The following is a 17374-nucleotide window of genomic DNA, read 5'->3' as shown; positions in this document are numbered from 1 at the left end:
AGACACGGCTAAGAACCTAAGAACATGGCACTCAATTGGCTCCCACAACAAGTACAGATGTTTGAACTAGATCGAAACATTTTCATCAAACATTTGCGTTGAACAAAAATGTTTTATCGTTTAGCCACTCATCAAACAAAACATTGCGCGCGCTTCGTGATTTTATCCAATCACCCCTCGAAATTCCCATGGCTTCACTTTGATTTCTCGCGTAATCATAACGGAAAAAGTGCGCGCGCACGCGCGTGTTTTATGAAAATGTTTTTTGTGTTTAGCCACTTCGCCATGCGCACGCGCATGTTTTATGAAAATGTTTTTTGTGTTTAGCCACTTCGCCATGCGCACGCGCATGTTTTATGAAAATGTTTTTTGTGTTTAGCCACTTCGCCAAACATGCTGGCGCGAGTATTCGATTTCAATGTTTGACAAACATGTTTGCGTGTTTAGCCAGGCCTTAAGGTTCTAGAAAACAAACTCACAACACTAAAATCATCTATTCAATTATTTCTTTCTCGGTCGGTAAAATACAGACAGACAAAGCTATCGTATTGCATTCTCTCAGAAAATAGTTTTAAGGTTATTCAGTTATTTAGTTATTTGGATCACACCGAGACTGTTTTGTAACTACCTCTATCCCATCGTTCTATTTACATCCCTCGTAAATCAAAACTAGATACGAAGCAAACCGAGCCAAATAATTAAATTAGCTTCTATAGTAAGCGCGAAAATCAATTTCTTGCTTTAGTAATTCGAGATAGTCTTTATACTTAATAATACGCAGAAGTATACACCTCAAACCCACTAAGAGTTTACTACTTTACTTAACACGAGATACCAAGTAAAACAATTCGTAATTCATCCAGGGGAGGAGAAATGAGCCAGACTTGGAGTGATACTTAGATTTAGTTGATAAAAGTCAAGATAAAACGATCCTAAAATTCCGGGGATATCCACGCAAGAGCCGCTAGTCGAGGGCGTTCTTGATCAGTTCCTCCTGTTCTGACGTGTGTTGGTGCTTGTTGCCAGTAGCTGTCGACGCAGAAGTAGCTCGCCCGGCATAGCTGTAAGATAGAGGGAAGGATATTAGACAAGTGTTGCGAATGTCGTGCGAGTACTCGCCGATGGGTGGACGAAGTAGACCCGACCACATTTTATACAACAAAACGATCAGGAAACCATGAAGAGAAGGGTAATATACAAGTGCAGAGCGTCGTGCGAGTGTTTTCCGACAGATGGACGAAGTAGTTCCGAGTACACTTTATACAGCTAAAAACGATCAGGAAGAGAAGTGTATTAGACATGTCCAGGGTTTCCGTCGAGTACTTGCGGACGGGTGGACGAAGAAGAGCCGAGTACACTTTAAAAACGACCACGTGTGTATTAGTCGTGATTTTTTAGTGCATTGCGAGTAGTCGCCGGCGGGTAAACGTAGTAGAGTTGCATACTAGTTTTAAATAAGGGAATAAAGATGAATAAATATACTGAAGAGCAACTAACTTGTTATGTTTTCACTGAAAATTATGTAAAGTATTATCTAATTTACCATCGAAAAACAAACTTTAAAAAAAAAATCAAATAAATAAAATCAATCAATCGAAAATATTATAAGAACTTTGCCAAGTCAGACGATAAAAATGGCTGCTTTCTTACACTTGCTATTTTGTCCAAGCCCCTACTTGCGTTTACGCATGCGTCATAATGAAAAAAAAAACCCAAGTCACGTGACTCGTCAGACCGGAAGTAACGTCATTCACCTGATCTTGCCCGTCTTGCCGACCGTGGTCTCGAGTCGGGGCCTGACATAGCCCCAGTAGCCCATGTTCTTGGGCTCTTCCTGGGCCCACACGATCTCCGCGTTCCTGTACTTGTGAGCCTCGGCCTTCAGGAGGTCGAACGGGAATGGACTGATCTGGAATCGCACGGAACGGGACAGGATAAGGACAACTATCCATACTACTTCTCCCTCACAATTCCGCCAGCAACGAGACTTTCTCCAAAACCTACCGCTACCCGATCTACCCTATCCCCATAATACCTAATACTTAGGCTCATGGCCTGTCATTACTTCACTCTCCTAGCCCTAACAACGCTGCAGACCTCTTGTTGGCCTTTTGCTAGCCGACTCCTAGCCCTACCAACGCCATATCTCTTTCAGCCTCTCCAACCTATTTTCCTACCCCTACCAACGCCATATCTTTCTTCCTTTCGCCAAGCTACTCTCCTAGCTCTAACGACGCCATATCTCTCTTAGCCCTACCCAGGCTGTACATCTCATCTCTTTCACTATCACACTCCCCTAGCCCTACCAATGCCATATCCTTCTCCGATTTTCGCTAGATAACTCTCCTAAACGCCATATTTCTCTTAGGCTTTCCCTATCCTACTCTCCTAGCCCAACCGATGCCGTATCTCTCTCAACCTTTCGCTATCCCACTGTCCTAGCCCAACCGATGCCATATATCTCTCAGCCTTTCGCGATAATATATTCCTAGCCCTGCCATATCTCTCTCAGCCTTTCACTATATAATTTTTCTAGCCCTGCCATATCTCTCTCAGCCTTTCGCTATATTATTTTCCTAGCCCTGCCATATCTCTCTCAGCCTTTCGCTATCCCACTCTCCTAGCCCAACCGATGCCATATCTCTCTCAGCCTTTCGCTATATCATATTCCTAGCCCTGCCATTTCTCTCAGCCTTTCGCTATCCCACTCCCCTAACCCAACCGATGCCATATCTCTCTCAGCATTTCGCTATATCATATTCCTAGCCCTGTCATATCTCTCTCAGCCTTTCGCTATATCATTTCCCTAGCCCTGTCATATCTCTCTCAGCCTTTCGCTATATCATTTCCCTAGCCCTGCCATATCTCTCTCAGCCTTTCGCTATATCATTTCCCTATCCCTGCCATATCTCTCTCAGCATTTCGCTATCCCACTCTCCTAACATTATCAGTGCCGTACCTGTTCCAGGCGGGTGATGGCGATATCTTCGGTCAGCCCGCGCTTGCTCCGCTCCTTGAACAGCTCATAGTAGATCTTGCCAGTGCAGAGGAGTAGTTTTCGCACCTTCTCGGGATTTTCAGAGGCGGGGCCTTCATCGGGGATGATACGCCGGAAGCTTGTTCCTTTAAAAACCCAAACTGTGAGTTACCCACGGCACCTAATGACCCGCCACTTTTTATAGACATCCGCATCAAATGGTTAGGCTATGTACAGTACTTCAATATATATTAAACAGCCATACTACGTCAAAACACCAGCAGAACACTTGATCGCATGGAACCACACGTGAATCAATGTTTGCAACTCACCGTCTGCCATCTCGTCCACGTGCGACCTCGCCGCCTCCAAACGAAGCAGACTCTTTGGCGTGAAGATCACAAGCTGAACACAAAATGACAACACGTCCACTAGGGTAAGATAAGAATGCGACCTTCGGGGGCCCTGAAGCGAGGCGACATGCGAGCACCGCAGGGGGCTAGGAACTAATGACTAGGAATTTGTGACAATCGAAATTATTCAGCACAGGAAAACACAGGTTATGGTCTGACTGGCTTTACAAGTTACAGGTCTGAGAACTCACCGGCTTTCTGAAGTCCATGGCCATCTGTCGGCGAAGGGCGTGGAACATACTTGCAGGAGTGCTGCAGTTAAGAACCTGAGAAGCATGCGTATTAAAGTCAGTGGTAGAATTTGTTCAGAATATGTTCAGACAGAACACCAGCCGGTTTTTACTTATACTTTTACAGGTTAAAATGCTTGTTCTTTGAGATGTAACCATGATCAAGAATTCGATATATTTACTTCCTCTAAGGGCTGTCTGAAAAGACCACTAGTCTCCACCGCTTGTTATTAAAACTTATAATAATCTACCTCTACAAATCCTGTTCGATTTATTGCTTAGTGAAGTTCTTACCAGCCAATTAGCACTCATCAACTGGTTGACCTCAAAGAGTTCTCCTTCCGGCTGGAATCAAACCATGTCCAAATCAATATTACATGCATAGATAAGTATTCCTTGTTGCTGGTTGCACTACAGTACATCAATGTTCAACAGGCGACTTAGAAGGAAATCATGTGAATAGAATCTCATTATTTAGAGACCCAAGTTCTCACCGGGAAGAAATCAGGATCATCATTGCTCATCTGCAAGAATCGTTCAGGTCTCGCACTTGAGTGCTCGGGGCCCTAGAAGTAACAAAGCAATATAGAAAGATCGAACCTGAGTTTGGCTCAGGTGAAACTCATTCTTAACTCAGGTCAAATTCAATGGGTGAAACCAGGGGCGGATCTAGCTTTTCGCTAATGGGGGGGGGGGGGGGGGGTTAAATCAGTGAGAAAGGGGGGAGGGGGTAATCGTTTTGTTACATATGGCTTCCTGGCAGCCCAAAGGGGGGCTTAAAATCCCCTAAACCCTCCCCCTAGATTTGCTACTGAAAACGTGTGTTCAGCTCGGGGTCAAATCTGTCAAGCCCAGTTCAACTTTGTTTAGCTCAATTCAACTTGGTTCTTCACTACCTAGGAAAAAAATATGCTAATGATGGCCATGCCGTATGCAAGATGTCTTAGCTAAGCTATGCTTGTTGTGTTCCAAAAAAAAGACGTTACATGGCTTGCTTGGTATCTTGCTATCACATGACAAAAAGGTGATGTTATTACTTACCATGCCCTCATATCCATGTGGCAGCAGCATGACAAGACCAGTTTGACGCACCCACTTGTCCTGACCGCTGCTGATGAATTGGTCGATGATGCACTATGAGGACAAAAAGCATCAGTAAAATCACATCTGTCACTGTCATCCCTTAAAACTAACAACAGCAACCTAAGTAAATATTACTACGCCGTGTTGTTTTACCTGAACAGTGTTGTGTTACCTGAGTGGTGTTATGTTACTTGAGTAGTGTTGTGTTACCTGAGTAGTGTTATGTTACTTGAGTAGTGTTGTGTTACCTGAGTAGTGTTGTGTTACCTGAGTAGTGTTGTGTTACCTGAGTAGTGTTGTGTTACCTGAGCAGTGCTGTGTTACCTAGAGTGGTGTTATGTTACCTGAGCAGTGTTGTGTTACCAGAGTAGTGTTGTGTTACCAGAGTAGTGTTGTGTTACCTGAGTAGTGTTGTGTTACCTGTGTGGTGTTGTGTTACCTGTGTGGTGTTGTGCTACCTGTGTGGTGTTGTGCTACCTGTGTGATGTTGTGTTACCTGAGTAGTTTTTTGTTACCTGAGCAGTGTTGTGTTACCTGAGCAGTGTTGTGTAAATTGTGTGGTGTTGTGCTTCATGTGTGATGTTGTGTAACCTCTGTGGCAAAGTGTTATCTATGCAACATTGTGTTACCTGGACAGTGTTGTGTTACCAGTGTGATATTATTACCTGTGCAGTGTTGTTGAAGTCTCCAAACTGGGCCTCCCAGACAATCAGGGCATAGGGGTTGGTCATACTGAATCCAAGCTCAAAACCTGTGGGAAAGAATGTCAATGGCTGAGGGCAAAAAATATTTTGACAAGGAGACAGATGTTTCAATTTTTTTCATTGACTCTCTTTGCTCTATGATATGTTCTGCTGGCCGAAAACATCCAGTAACTTTAAAAGTATCTTGATAGGAATTGAATATAGAAGTGAAGTTCCTCAAAGACACTTACCAAAAGGTTAAGGGGGCTTACCTAGTACAGCATACTCAGAGAGGGAGCTGTTACAAACAGTATAGACGGCCTGGTCTGCACTTAAATCATTGAGGGGGCAGTACAACAGCTTATCCTTCTCTTGGCAGTGGAGAATGTGGTGGCGATGGCTGAAAAAAGAAAAAAATTATATTTTCGTTCTTGATGTAGCAGAATTATAATCTAGGGTGAAACTTACCAGGCTGACAATAAACAGTTGATTGTACTCCACAACATTGAATTACATTACGATTTTTTTTAAAGAGTTCTTTGCACAATTAGGAGATTCAAATCAAATCACAATAAATGAAACGTCAAGGTCTGGATTGGTGCGATACTATTTGATGAGGATTATTTATCATCTAGAGGAGGCTCAGTAATATCTGGATTGATTCAGTATTCCTCAGACATGACTTAGTACTCAAGGAATGTGTATGGTGATCTTGTAAGAAGGACTCCAAGATTCTGTGTCTTGGAGTAAGTGACAAGTATGTTTTTGGTATCCCTTTGAGCATGACTCCCTATGAGTCAAGAATAAATCTAAATCATGGGTGTGGCTTGTTTTTCACCTAAACGTGCCGCGCTCGACGTCCTGTCCACTAAGTCTGACATGGATGCCCTCCATCAACAGTGAACCGAAGGCTAGAGCTTCACCCATTGCCCAGTCCACATAGCCATTGGACAAGAGATCAGCACGGGCCTTCAGGATACGCCTTAGACCTGGAGGAGAAAGAACAGAATTTGTACAACATAAATACTAAGGAAAATAAGAGACAAGACAGCATTTAGAGATCGTCTATGTACTGTAAATAGAATTCTTTTTGTAAATAGCTCTTAAAAAGTGCTTTTAACAAATTCAAATTTCTTTGTTCTGTTTTAAATTTACTGGACAAACAAACTCTCTTTTATTGAATTACCTCCATGGATTTTGAAGTCTCCATCTGGGGGCGTGCTGAAAGTCTTGCCTATGTGCTTGATCCTGTCTAGTGTGATACCAGTTGGCTTGATGGCCGTCACTTCATAGTTCTTGGGGAAGAACCCTGTAACAAAACAGTGTTGAATGTATTTAGATCTATTAACAACAGTATCTAGCACATGAACAAGGTTTGGCTTATAAGTAAAGCAGCTTGCACAGTTGCAAAGTCTCCTTACAATGTTAAATGTGCGCACAGCCACTATAATAAGATTTCCGTTGCTCTTTGGAAACAATGAATTGATCATAACTTCTGTATTTATTTTTATTCAGCAAAGTGAAGTAGCTTGAAAGAGCCTAATTTGACTGGAGTGTAACAGAAAACTATGAAAGAATTTTATGTAGAAGGGGGGGGGGGGGGGGGGGGTGGTGGTAAGATACTAATATCCTTGGTGTTTTTTAGTTGTTATTATAATCCCATATGGTGTGTATAAGATAATGTATGTCTGTCTAAGCTGATGTGCAATGACTCTTTTGAGCTTTTACTGTCTAGTAAAGTGCAATGCCTTTCCAGGCTTCACTATTCAGTAAAGTGCAATGCTCTCCAAAGTCTACCAACCAATTTGTTTATGTCGAGGCCGCTTGTGCAATGTCTCTGTCAAGCACATACTATAACTAGTATAACATACTAGTATAACATGCTAGTAACTAGTATAGTGTGGACTGCTATTATAAGAGAAATTCAGCCTGTCTGTCAGTCTAAGTACTAGTTTATGATTCCAACACATATAGTTCCTAAATCGTTTGTTATATTGTTTATAAATCAAGATTGTAACACAATTTCTAATGTTCTGGGTGTTTTTTGGGTAATGAAATTTTTGGCACTGTTTTAAGTCACTTTTATAGATGAATACATCTTCTCCCTCTTCTTCTTGAGCTTGCCTCTGTTAATTATCCATTTATCCACCTAATAAGGGAAAGTTATACAAATCTCCTCCTATGAGTATGCCCATGATATCTCCCTCTTTACCTTTCCAAGGTGAATCCAACCAGTCCCTATTTTTTAACACCCGTTTTTCAGACTTGGCCTCAATGAAGGCCTCTTCGCAGATCTTCTCGTACTTGGCAATCTCCTCCTGCACCTCTGCGCTTGTCACTATTCCCTCCGCTATCAGCTTTTCAGAGTATGAGTTGAGAACCTGGGTCTGCTTAGCGATGCGCTTGTACATGAGAGGTTGAGTGAACATTGGGTTATCTCCCTCGTTGTGGCCATTACGGCGATAGCAAACCTTCATGTTAAAGAAAGGAGGGAAAATATGAATTCACTTGAACACTTCCAACTCATTTGCAGACAACAAAATCTATTACTGATTTCTGATACTTTAAGTCATCTTACAGTACAGCCTGCATTAAAAATTCAAGCGAACAATAGCCAACATTCCTGCATAACAAAGGAAAACTACTCACACCGATCGTGTAGTACACTCAGTGTTTTACACGCAAAATCCGCACATGCACTACACTCAAAATATGAGCAAAAACATGTGCGACGCTGTTAAGTTTCTTCCAGGCTGTACTTTATGCAGACAAAAACCTACCAGGTCAATAACCACATCTTTGTTGAATTCTGCTCTCCACTCAGCAGCCACCTTGCACACATACATTACTGCCTCTGGGTCATCTGCATTGACGTGGAAGATTGGAGCATCCACAACCTGAGATAACATGCACAGAAAGCGTACAAAAAACAATACAAAGGTCAGTCAGAAAACTAGAAAACATTAAAAAAATATCAGTAGTTGGCAGTACTAGCTTACTGAAACTATCTAGACAACAGATATAGAAAGAAAATCACTGTACTGCAAAATAGTCTGGATTTAGAAGCTATTTAAGCAGTGACATGATTTATTCTTACTGACTATGGCTGCATGTTTTGGAATTCTTAGTTATGCTGGATTACCCAGCATATATGCCTAGTGCTTCACTTTGAGTCTTCTACCTACATTTTGGTAGAAAATACTATGTCTATTCTAACTATGTGGATAGGTTATAAACTGAGACTGTCTAAAAACCTTGGCAACATCAGTACAATATGCAGAAGAGCGTGAGTAGCGTGGATCGGTGGTGAAGCCAATCTGGAATAAAAAGATCAAGACAAACACATCAAACAAACCATGTATGTGTATCTATTACAAGCTGAATTTTCAAAACCTATTTTGTAGATGATACAGTTCTCAATCCAAATTTTCACAACACAAATGTATAGAAGTAAGTATACAACATCCAGACTTGAAAGGAAGTGAGACTAAATCTATATAGTGACTTCTTTGAACATTCAAGATTCATGAAATTGCCCTTAGAGTGGAAAGAGAATAAGTACTGGTAGGGATTGCAGGGCACTCCCAACATTATGGGGAGGAAGGGGGGAGCGGGATGCCTGGGTTTAAGCCAGTAGCCAGGGGGATGAGGGGTTTGAAATACCCCTCCCCCTACACTCAACAGAGAGGTCTGCCCTAATAAAAGAAAATGAAGTACCACTGCGAGCTAGTGTGAGCTACCTAAGAGAATATGGTCAGCTAAATGGGTAACCACCCCCCCCCCACTCAAAGTCCTGGCTACGGATGCTTAGTCATGATTATCATGCTTATATATCTTGCTTAATACATATCATCTTGAAGGATAAAAAGTAAAATTAGAACATGAAAACCAATCATTGAAGTTACATACCTGGTTATTGACCACAATGTGTATTGTCCCATGTGTGGTGTAGTGGGGTAGAGCACTGAGATGGAAAGTCTCGTAGACCACGCCCTGTCCTGAGAATGCAGCGTCACCATGAAGGAGAATGCTCATCACCTTAACAAGAAGAACAGACACTTACAGTGCAGGTCTAGAGTAATATAACATCCACTTAAGAGTACTCGAGACTTGTGCATATTCTACTCAAGAGTGGCTCAAGAGTAAGAGTTAAGAGACTCACCGAATATTCATAAGCTTGAGCGTGTTTGCAAGTGATTTATTTTGTTGTTCTCTAATCCGTTACTTAGTCGATGATATGAAATGATTAGGACTGTGTGCGTGGTTAGTGAAGTAAACCCAGAAACACCGAAATAAGGGCACCCAGATAACAAGCAAACAGTCTTGTATTTATTATGATGCCAACAATGATGATGATATCTATTACCATGACAAAAGTCTTGTATTGATCATGATGCCAACAATGATGATGATATGCATTACCATGACAAAAGCAACAATGTAACTTTGGGATGTTTATATTAATGATGATTTAATTAATATAATTAATATGCTCATGATGATGACTATGATACTTATGTTGATGATGCTGATTACAAAAATAATTATCATAATAACGGAAACTATTATGGAACAATAAAATTGAAACAAAGGTTTTCATAATGGCAACAATGGTAATGATGATGATTATAATGATAATGATGATGATAATGATGATGATGATGATGATGATGATAAAGGCACCATTACTGATAAACACAGTCATACATATACACTCACTTCTTTGCCTCTGGCATCGCCACGGTAGAATTGTTCAGCTTTTGTCTTTCCCTGTACAACAGGGTTCACAGCTGAAAATATTGAAACCTTGTGTTAAAAAAATGTTGGGGTTAAAACCGCTAGGAGTTTTTGGAGGATACAATCTTTGTGGGTATTTTCTTTGGTTTGATAATTTCTAAAGCATGAGAGAAGCAGAAGAAAATGTTTAATGACTGAAAATTTTTGTTCACTTGAAAGTTCATGCCCAGTTATGGTGTTCAATGCAGAACACAATGTTAAACAAACATGTATGTAAGCCTTTAGACCTAAAGGTTACCCCTCAAGAGACTTCCCGAAAATTAAAAAGAGGCTTTAACAAGTTTGGTAATGCTAGTGTGGTTTTGTCACCTTCAAGATGCGATGGGTTAGCGACAACAGCAAGCTGTATAATTTTATTAGTTCCTCTGTTCAGTCGCTGATGAGACATTCCCAGATGGTACTTCACATCTCCCGAACCCTGAATAACAAAAAGGTAATTAATATATACAGGCAAGTACATTAATGCTGATGAGTTGTAGATACTAAAAATGTGATTGAGCTCTTTGTTGCTAACAATATTTCTACATGGAAATTATAAATCAAATTTAAAACAGTGTTTCCTTGTTCACCAAGAAAAGCTAGTTACATAGAAGTACTACCCAACACTGCACAACATGGTGTACAGTACAAACATTGCCAGGTTAGCTGTGCCAGGAAAATGGCGGCCAATTTCACCATAAATGCATATCAGGTTTGAAGAGGACTTAACGGAAAAGTCATTCATAAATTGAACAGTACCAACCTCATCTGATGGTTCCAAAGTGGGATCAAATTGTGTAAAGATCTGCTCCAAGGGCTTACGACAGACATTGGCAAGCACATCCAGTCTACCTCTATGTGGCATCCCCATAACAACACTCTCTACACCAAGCTCACTGGACTTGTCAATGATGGCTTTCATGGCTGGAACAAGGACGTCACAGCCCTCAAGTCCAAAGCGCTTCTCAGATGACCACTTCCTGGCCAAAAAACCCTCAAACCTGGGAACAAAATGAACTGTTTTAAGCATATAAGCAATGGTTTTCCTCATTTTTCTGGTGAAACTAACTCTACATAGTACCAAGAACATGGTAAAAAAGTTTAAATATTGTGAAAATACAGTGTTTTATTTTTTTTATTTTAGAGTCAAACTCTATATATCAGAACTGCACAGCAATGCAAAACTCTGAGTCGTTTTAGTTTATTGTTTGTTATCGTTTTAGTTTATCGTAGTCTATCCTCGAATATGTGTCTCCAGTATGGATAACCTGCCAGATTATTTCTGGCTTCTTGTAGAAAGTGTACAAAAATCTGCCTCACACTTTATCTGTCCCGAGCTATCAAATGATATTGCCCTTTAGCCTACAACACCTGTAGCCTACAACACCTGTAGCCTACAAATCCTGTAGCCTACAACACCTGTAGCCTACAACACCTGTAGCCTACAACACCTGTAGCCTACAACACCTGTAGCTTACAACACCTGTAGCCTACAACACCTGTAGCCCACAACACCTGTAGCATACAACACCTGTAGCCCACAACACCTGTAGCCCACAACACCTGTAGCCTACAACACCTGTAGCCTACAACACCTGTAGCCTACAACACCTGTAGCCTACAACACCTGTAGCCTACAACACCTGTAGCCTACAACACCTGTAGCCCACAACACCTGTAGCCTACAACACCTGTAGCCTACAACACCTGTAGCCCACAACACCTGTAGCCTACAACACCTGTAGCCCACAACACCTGTAGCCTACAACACCTGTAGCATACAACACCTGTAGCCCACAACACCTGTAGCCTACAACACCTGTAGCATACAACACCTGTAGCCTACAACACCTGTAGCCCACAACACCTGTAGCCTACAACACCTGTAGCTTACAACACCTGGTTGAGCGCGGCGGTAAAGTGTGCCGCAATATCATCTCAATCATTTAGTCATGGGGTTTTCTTAAGCACCTGCTACCCCAGTTCTCAAGGGTCGACCATGGCTATGCTAGGGTACAACTAAAAAAAAACTAGGTATGAACATTCCAATCCTATGACAGAATGTCTTGCAAATTTCACCATGTACAAATATGTATAGATTCCTATATTTTTTGCTGACCACCCTTGTAATTTATTCCTATTTACGACTATGATACTATGAACTGATTACTTTATTTGAAAGCAGTAAGTGACTCTAAACCAGAATCAAACCTCATGCACATGCTTCTTTATGGATTATAAAAGCTTGGTTGATGATAAATTTACTGATAATTATAGCTCACCCTGTAGATCGAACCAGTCTTGCAAGCAAGGTGCGCTTTTCATCTCTTGTGAGGACATCATGCCCTGGCATTTCAAACTTTTTTCGGATCCAGTCACATTTATATTTCTCTGGAATGAACATAAAATCCAGACCAACATGGTGGCAGTACGTCTTTTCAAGTCTGTCGACTATATCTCTTAGAGTAAGGGCAGTCGCTGATTCCCCTCCGATGAAGGTGCTATTAGGCAGTCGGAACACTTTGTCCAGATCCTGCTCGCCTGAAATGAAGATAAAAAAAATACTTTTTTCAGCTGAGAGGTAACAATAGTGTAATCCAAGCCTTTAAAATAAGGCCTGTAGCACCCATAGGCGGGGGTGAGTACGCCATGTGGCCATGCAACCACACTGTAACGTTCACTCCCCCCCCCCCACCCCATGTATTCTGCAACACCGAATATTATTCTCAGTCTTGCACATGTGCAGTAGTAGCACCTAGACTACACTAGACTCATGGAAGTGATTAGTGGTAAGAAATTACTTTGTGATTATGGAGAGACAATAGAAGAGTTTGAAATTCATTTACTTAAAGCCACATTGTCACCAGTTTACTTCCAGAGGTGCAAAGGAAACCTCAACTGTTTAAAGACAATAGAATTTATTAGAACCTGTGCTATTTAACAGGCACTCCGCTCTAAATTATCAATCACACCCTAAAAAAAACTTCCAATAGACATACTGCTTTCACAATTATGTAATATTTTTCGTGTTCTCCGTAAAAAATATTCAGAGATTCTTACGTTAGTGACTAGAAGTAAACTGGTGACAATGCGGTTTTAAAAAACCAAGGTTAAGCTTTGAGATTAATCCATTCAATTTTATCTCAATTACTTACAACAGTACGATTGGTTGTAGTTCACTTAATGATACTGTATGTGCTGCTGGGATTATAAGTTCAGGTGTGGGTGGAATTCTTCCTCCACTTTGTGAACCATTTTTACATTTCTGATCTAGTTCGCTGGTGTCCTTAATTCTCTATTATTTAAACATGAACGAGCACTATAAAAGGGACTTGCCTATAGCAAGCTGTCATTCGTTATTTGACATCACTTAGTGCAGAGATTCGTAGAGAGAGACCAAAATGCTACAATAGAGTTCTAGAGTGGCCGATAACACACTATTGAAGCAAACATAGCCTTATCAACAGCTGTTTCTTGAAACAGAATGAAAAATAAAGAGGATTAGATAGGTCTTGAAGCTATATTCCAAATTTGTTGTTTGTACGCATGTGCACTATAATGACACCATTTCAAAAGAGTACGTGTGCTGCTTTTGAAATTTCTTTTTCAATTCAAACAAGCGCACGCTGTGTTTGATTTCTCAAGGACAATTTTTGCTCTTGTTTTTGTAGAGAATGGCTTCCAAACACTTTCCCAAATATTCCTTATAGCTCTTTAACACTCTTTTGTACTTGAAAGTTGTCATTGTTTGTCATATTTTTAGGATGTTTTCTCCCGGAGGTTACAGAGGTCCGCACTCAATGAAGTTTAGTTGTGAATGACAATGACTTGCATGAGAGTTTGCGAAAAAGGGGGCAGAGCTAAATGTATCCCTTTTATAGTGCACATTTGTGTTTAAGCAGATCTTTCAGTCAAGTTTGATCCTCCCCCATTCCTGGCTATTGGCATGACATCCAAGGGGAAACCTCTCACCTAGGCCCCAGTATTCCATCTTGAGGTCTGGCGGCGTGTCTTCATTGAGATCAGCCTCCAGAATACCTAATGGATCTAGCATGGCTTTTCTGTGACCGCGGATCTAATGACACACAAGGACAAAGGTCACAAAACATTGGTACAAATAGAACATGAACTGAAAATATCATTTTTGTTTTGATATATTAAAGTCTTGTCGTTAACAAAAATACATACACTTTTTTCAGGGTTTTCAGAGCCTGAAACTTAACCCTGAATTCTCACAACTTAAACAAATAGAAACCCATTATTGGCAGTAAGGAGAATTCATTACTGACCTGATAAGAGCGGATCATTGAATAGACAGCCAAGTGATCATCTACAATAGCAGTTATATTTGATTGGTCCACAGCGGATGGCATGGCTGTTGCCACGGCAACTGGCTTGCCAAGCACAGGAGGAGGATAATAAGCCTGGCCTGGGGGTTTCCCAAGACTCACATTGCGAAAATATGCATCCCATGACTGTAAAGAGAAGAATTTAGACAATCAATATGGTTTTAGAATTTTATACATGATGCAGGACACACATGGCATTTCAAGATAATTTTAACCAGATTTTGTTCTGTCTTGATGCAATGCCATAAAGTGTGTGTATGCATTGGCTTAATTGCAAACGGTTTTATTTGCTTCCATATATGCAAACATTGGCTTAACTGCAAAAGATTTTATTTCCTAGCATATATGCATGCATTTTGCTAAGCTGCAAAAGGTTTTCTTTGTAAAAACATATAAAATTAAGGTGGATACAAATGCAAATAAAAAAGTGCCACAGTTAATTTTTTTACAACCTTAATTACGCCAGTTAAGACCTAGCATTAGATATACTTCTAATTAGGTTCTGATCCATGAAACAGTTTTTTTACTGACGTTAAAGCTACAAAAAAAACAGGAACTAAGAATTCATCAACTCTAAACTACATTATAGCTTCAATTGCTTTCAAGATAAAGTACTTAGACTTGTCTTTGGACCATAATGTAGGTAAACATTTCCTCTGAAAGTTCATAAACATGTAACTTAGTGAAATTTGTTTTCAGCATTATGCTTGTCTACCATGTTTTTCTGCTTGTTTTATATTTTTTTTTTAAATCATAGATAATATTTACAGCACCTTTTAAAATGTCATTTCGAGATATTGTGGAAAATACATAACTTTTGATATAGGATATAATTTAAATCCTGGATTGCAAAATTACTTGAACAGTTAGGTATCATCAGGCATTTGAATTCTAGGTTGCGCTGACAAGAAAAGGAAATTCATTTTATTCGAAGGTGCTTAGACTCCAGTTTGCAGAGGGTGTTTGCCAAGTAATTATCACACCCTTAGCTTATGATTCAAGAATCTATAGGCAGAAATTTTGGATTTTTATAATATTTTCAAAATATAACAACCTGCTTAGCATAGAAATATTTCAAGGTTATTATAAGAGTCAAACATGTGGGGCTCTGAGATATAAATTTGTTCTTCGAAAATATGCCACCAAAAATACAGTAAAACCAAAAAAGGAGAAGCTTTTATGTGTTAATTGTCTGTAAGTGCCATAAAATATAAGAACCTATTTTACCTCACTTGAAATATTTATGTTCTTACATGCAAGTTTTTAATCAACATCAACTCAGAAAAAAGCTGTAATAAAGTAACAGCCATTTTATAAGTGATAAACTAGCTACTAACAGGAAAACTTTCGAGTAGGATATTTGTACTAAGGTCTCATCAGAGAAAAATTAATTTGTAACTAGCCCTTGGAAACTGAGCCAACATAGCTAGAATGCTTGGAAAGCATACAAAATTCATAATTAGGGCATTAACAGGTTGAAGAGCAGCCAAATTCTAAACAATCTGTATGGTTTAATAATTAAACAAAACATAGACACGCAGATAATATGTGTCTTATATTGCCAAAATAAATATCTCAAGTCTTGGCAAATCTCTAGAATCAATAATGGCATATGAGAATATGTAAATGAAATTACAAGGGTTACTGGTGTAGAACAAAATTTTGGGGGTGTGATGGGGGCAGTGTCTCTTATATGCACATTTCTCTTATAGTTTATTATTCCACAAAAAGAAGAAAAAATATTACTACTTTGAATACTAAAAAGGCAACATTATACACACGGAGAAAAAGAAAGATATTTCTATCTGGCACTGAAATGGTTTCCTGTAAACAATATGGTGGACTTTGGCCCGGAAAGACGTGGTACATGGCATTCGTAGAAAACAAAATCTAATAAAAATTATACCAAAACATCGAATCTAGGAAAAGCAAAATGGGAAATAATGACAAATACTTGACGTTTTCAAATGACCCTATTTAGACGTTGAAGTAGTGTGACGCACTTTGTTGCAGCGAAGAGATAGGAATTTTTTTAGCTCTATATGAAATAATGACGATTTGTTTACGATCTGTCGTTAATTCCGATAGTTTTATGTACCGAATAAGCTCATCATCAGGATGCTAAAGTCGACCGCATAAGCATTAATACGGTTACAGTTATTTAGGATCTTTTACGTTACAAAAAATCGTCAGACGTAGACAACCACCACAACACACGTTGAAGTTAGAGCATTTCGGTGAATGGAATTTGCAGGGAAATCCTCAAGGGATACGTACCCTATGCACACTTTTGGGGTCTTCAAGCCACGATGCATACATCTCCTCCACATAATTGCTACTGCTTCCACTTAGAAACGGCTCTTTGGCTACAACCGCGGCGGCCTGTTGGGGCCTCACTTTTGAAGACGAAGCAAGCCGAACACAACGGCCTGAGACATTCAATTGTCTCAGAAAATGTTTCCCACACGTCCTTATGGAATACATTTTTAATAAATTTGTACTAAGATTGTCTTAAAGATTGTTTAAATGTCCAGATAGTCCTGATCAATAAATGCCGTAAAGTCCAGTCCAGCATAAAAGTGCCGGTGTGTTCAACAAATGGTTCCAGCGTGACGACTTCTTCTCACACTGACTCTGCAGTTTTGGATACGGAAATCTGTTGGATCGTCAAGCGCTAAATATCCACGCTAAGTTATCTGCATCTGTAGTCCAACGCTTCTGTAAATAAAATGGAAATCCTTGGACCAAGACGTCCGAAACACAGCACTGTATATATCGTAGCTTGTCCCGAGCTTCTCTTGATGAACTCTTCCCGCGATATGCCTATTATGGTATGCTCGTAAATAATAATCTATGACGTAAT

The 17374-nt window shown here is 40.0% G+C and overlaps 1 protein-coding gene and 1 long non-coding RNA gene across 2 annotated transcripts; both read right to left on the bottom strand.

The window, feature by feature from the left end:
- Positions 1-489: 489 nt before the first annotated feature.
- Positions 490-17341, bottom strand: LOC5508649 (2-oxoglutarate dehydrogenase complex component E1). Its single transcript, XM_001629182.3, has 23 exons — positions 16789-17341; positions 14452-14637; positions 14135-14237; positions 12445-12703; positions 10926-11163; positions 10493-10601; positions 10106-10176; positions 9296-9424; positions 8641-8703; positions 8167-8283; positions 7599-7857; positions 6573-6695; positions 6225-6375; positions 5659-5786; positions 5369-5454; positions 4662-4754; positions 4115-4186; positions 3915-3965; positions 3582-3656; positions 3310-3382; positions 2960-3123; positions 1755-1909; positions 490-1061 (listed from the first exon to the last, which is right to left on the bottom strand). Exons 1-23 carry the CDS (start codon positions 16993-16995, stop codon positions 965-967), a joined length of 3009 nt encoding a protein of 1002 aa, XP_001629232.3. The 5' UTR covers positions 16996-17341; the 3' UTR covers positions 490-964.
- Positions 11301-12438, bottom strand: LOC125573595. The gene is made up of 2 exons (XR_007314121.1): positions 11630-12438; positions 11301-11549 (listed from the first exon to the last, which is right to left on the bottom strand). It is a non-coding gene; the product is annotated as an uncharacterized LOC125573595 (long non-coding RNA).
- Positions 17342-17374: the final 33 nt, after the last annotated feature.

The sequence above is a fragment of the Nematostella vectensis genome, chromosome 11 (assembly GCF_932526225.1).
Source record: "Nematostella vectensis chromosome 11, jaNemVect1.1, whole genome shotgun sequence".
Classification (NCBI taxonomy): domain Eukaryota; kingdom Metazoa; phylum Cnidaria; class Anthozoa; order Actiniaria; family Edwardsiidae; genus Nematostella; species Nematostella vectensis.
This window is presented reverse-complemented; position numbering and strand designations above follow the sequence as displayed.

What these genes read in the sequence shown, in the direction of transcription:
- LOC5508649 (XM_001629182.3), bottom strand. Translation starts at nt 16,995, where the DNA reads ATGTATTCCATAAGGACGTGTGGGAAACATTTTCTGAGACAATTGAAT. An exon ending in ACATTGTGGTCAATAACCAG is followed by an intron (nt 8,704 to 9,295) that starts GTATGTAACTTC and finishes TTTTTATTCCAG; the next exon opens with ATTGGCTTCACCACCGATCC. An exon ending in AGACTTCAAAATCCATGGAG is followed by an intron (nt 6,376 to 6,572) that starts GTAATTCAATAA and finishes TTTCTCCTCCAG; the next exon opens with GTCTAAGGCGTATCCTGAAG.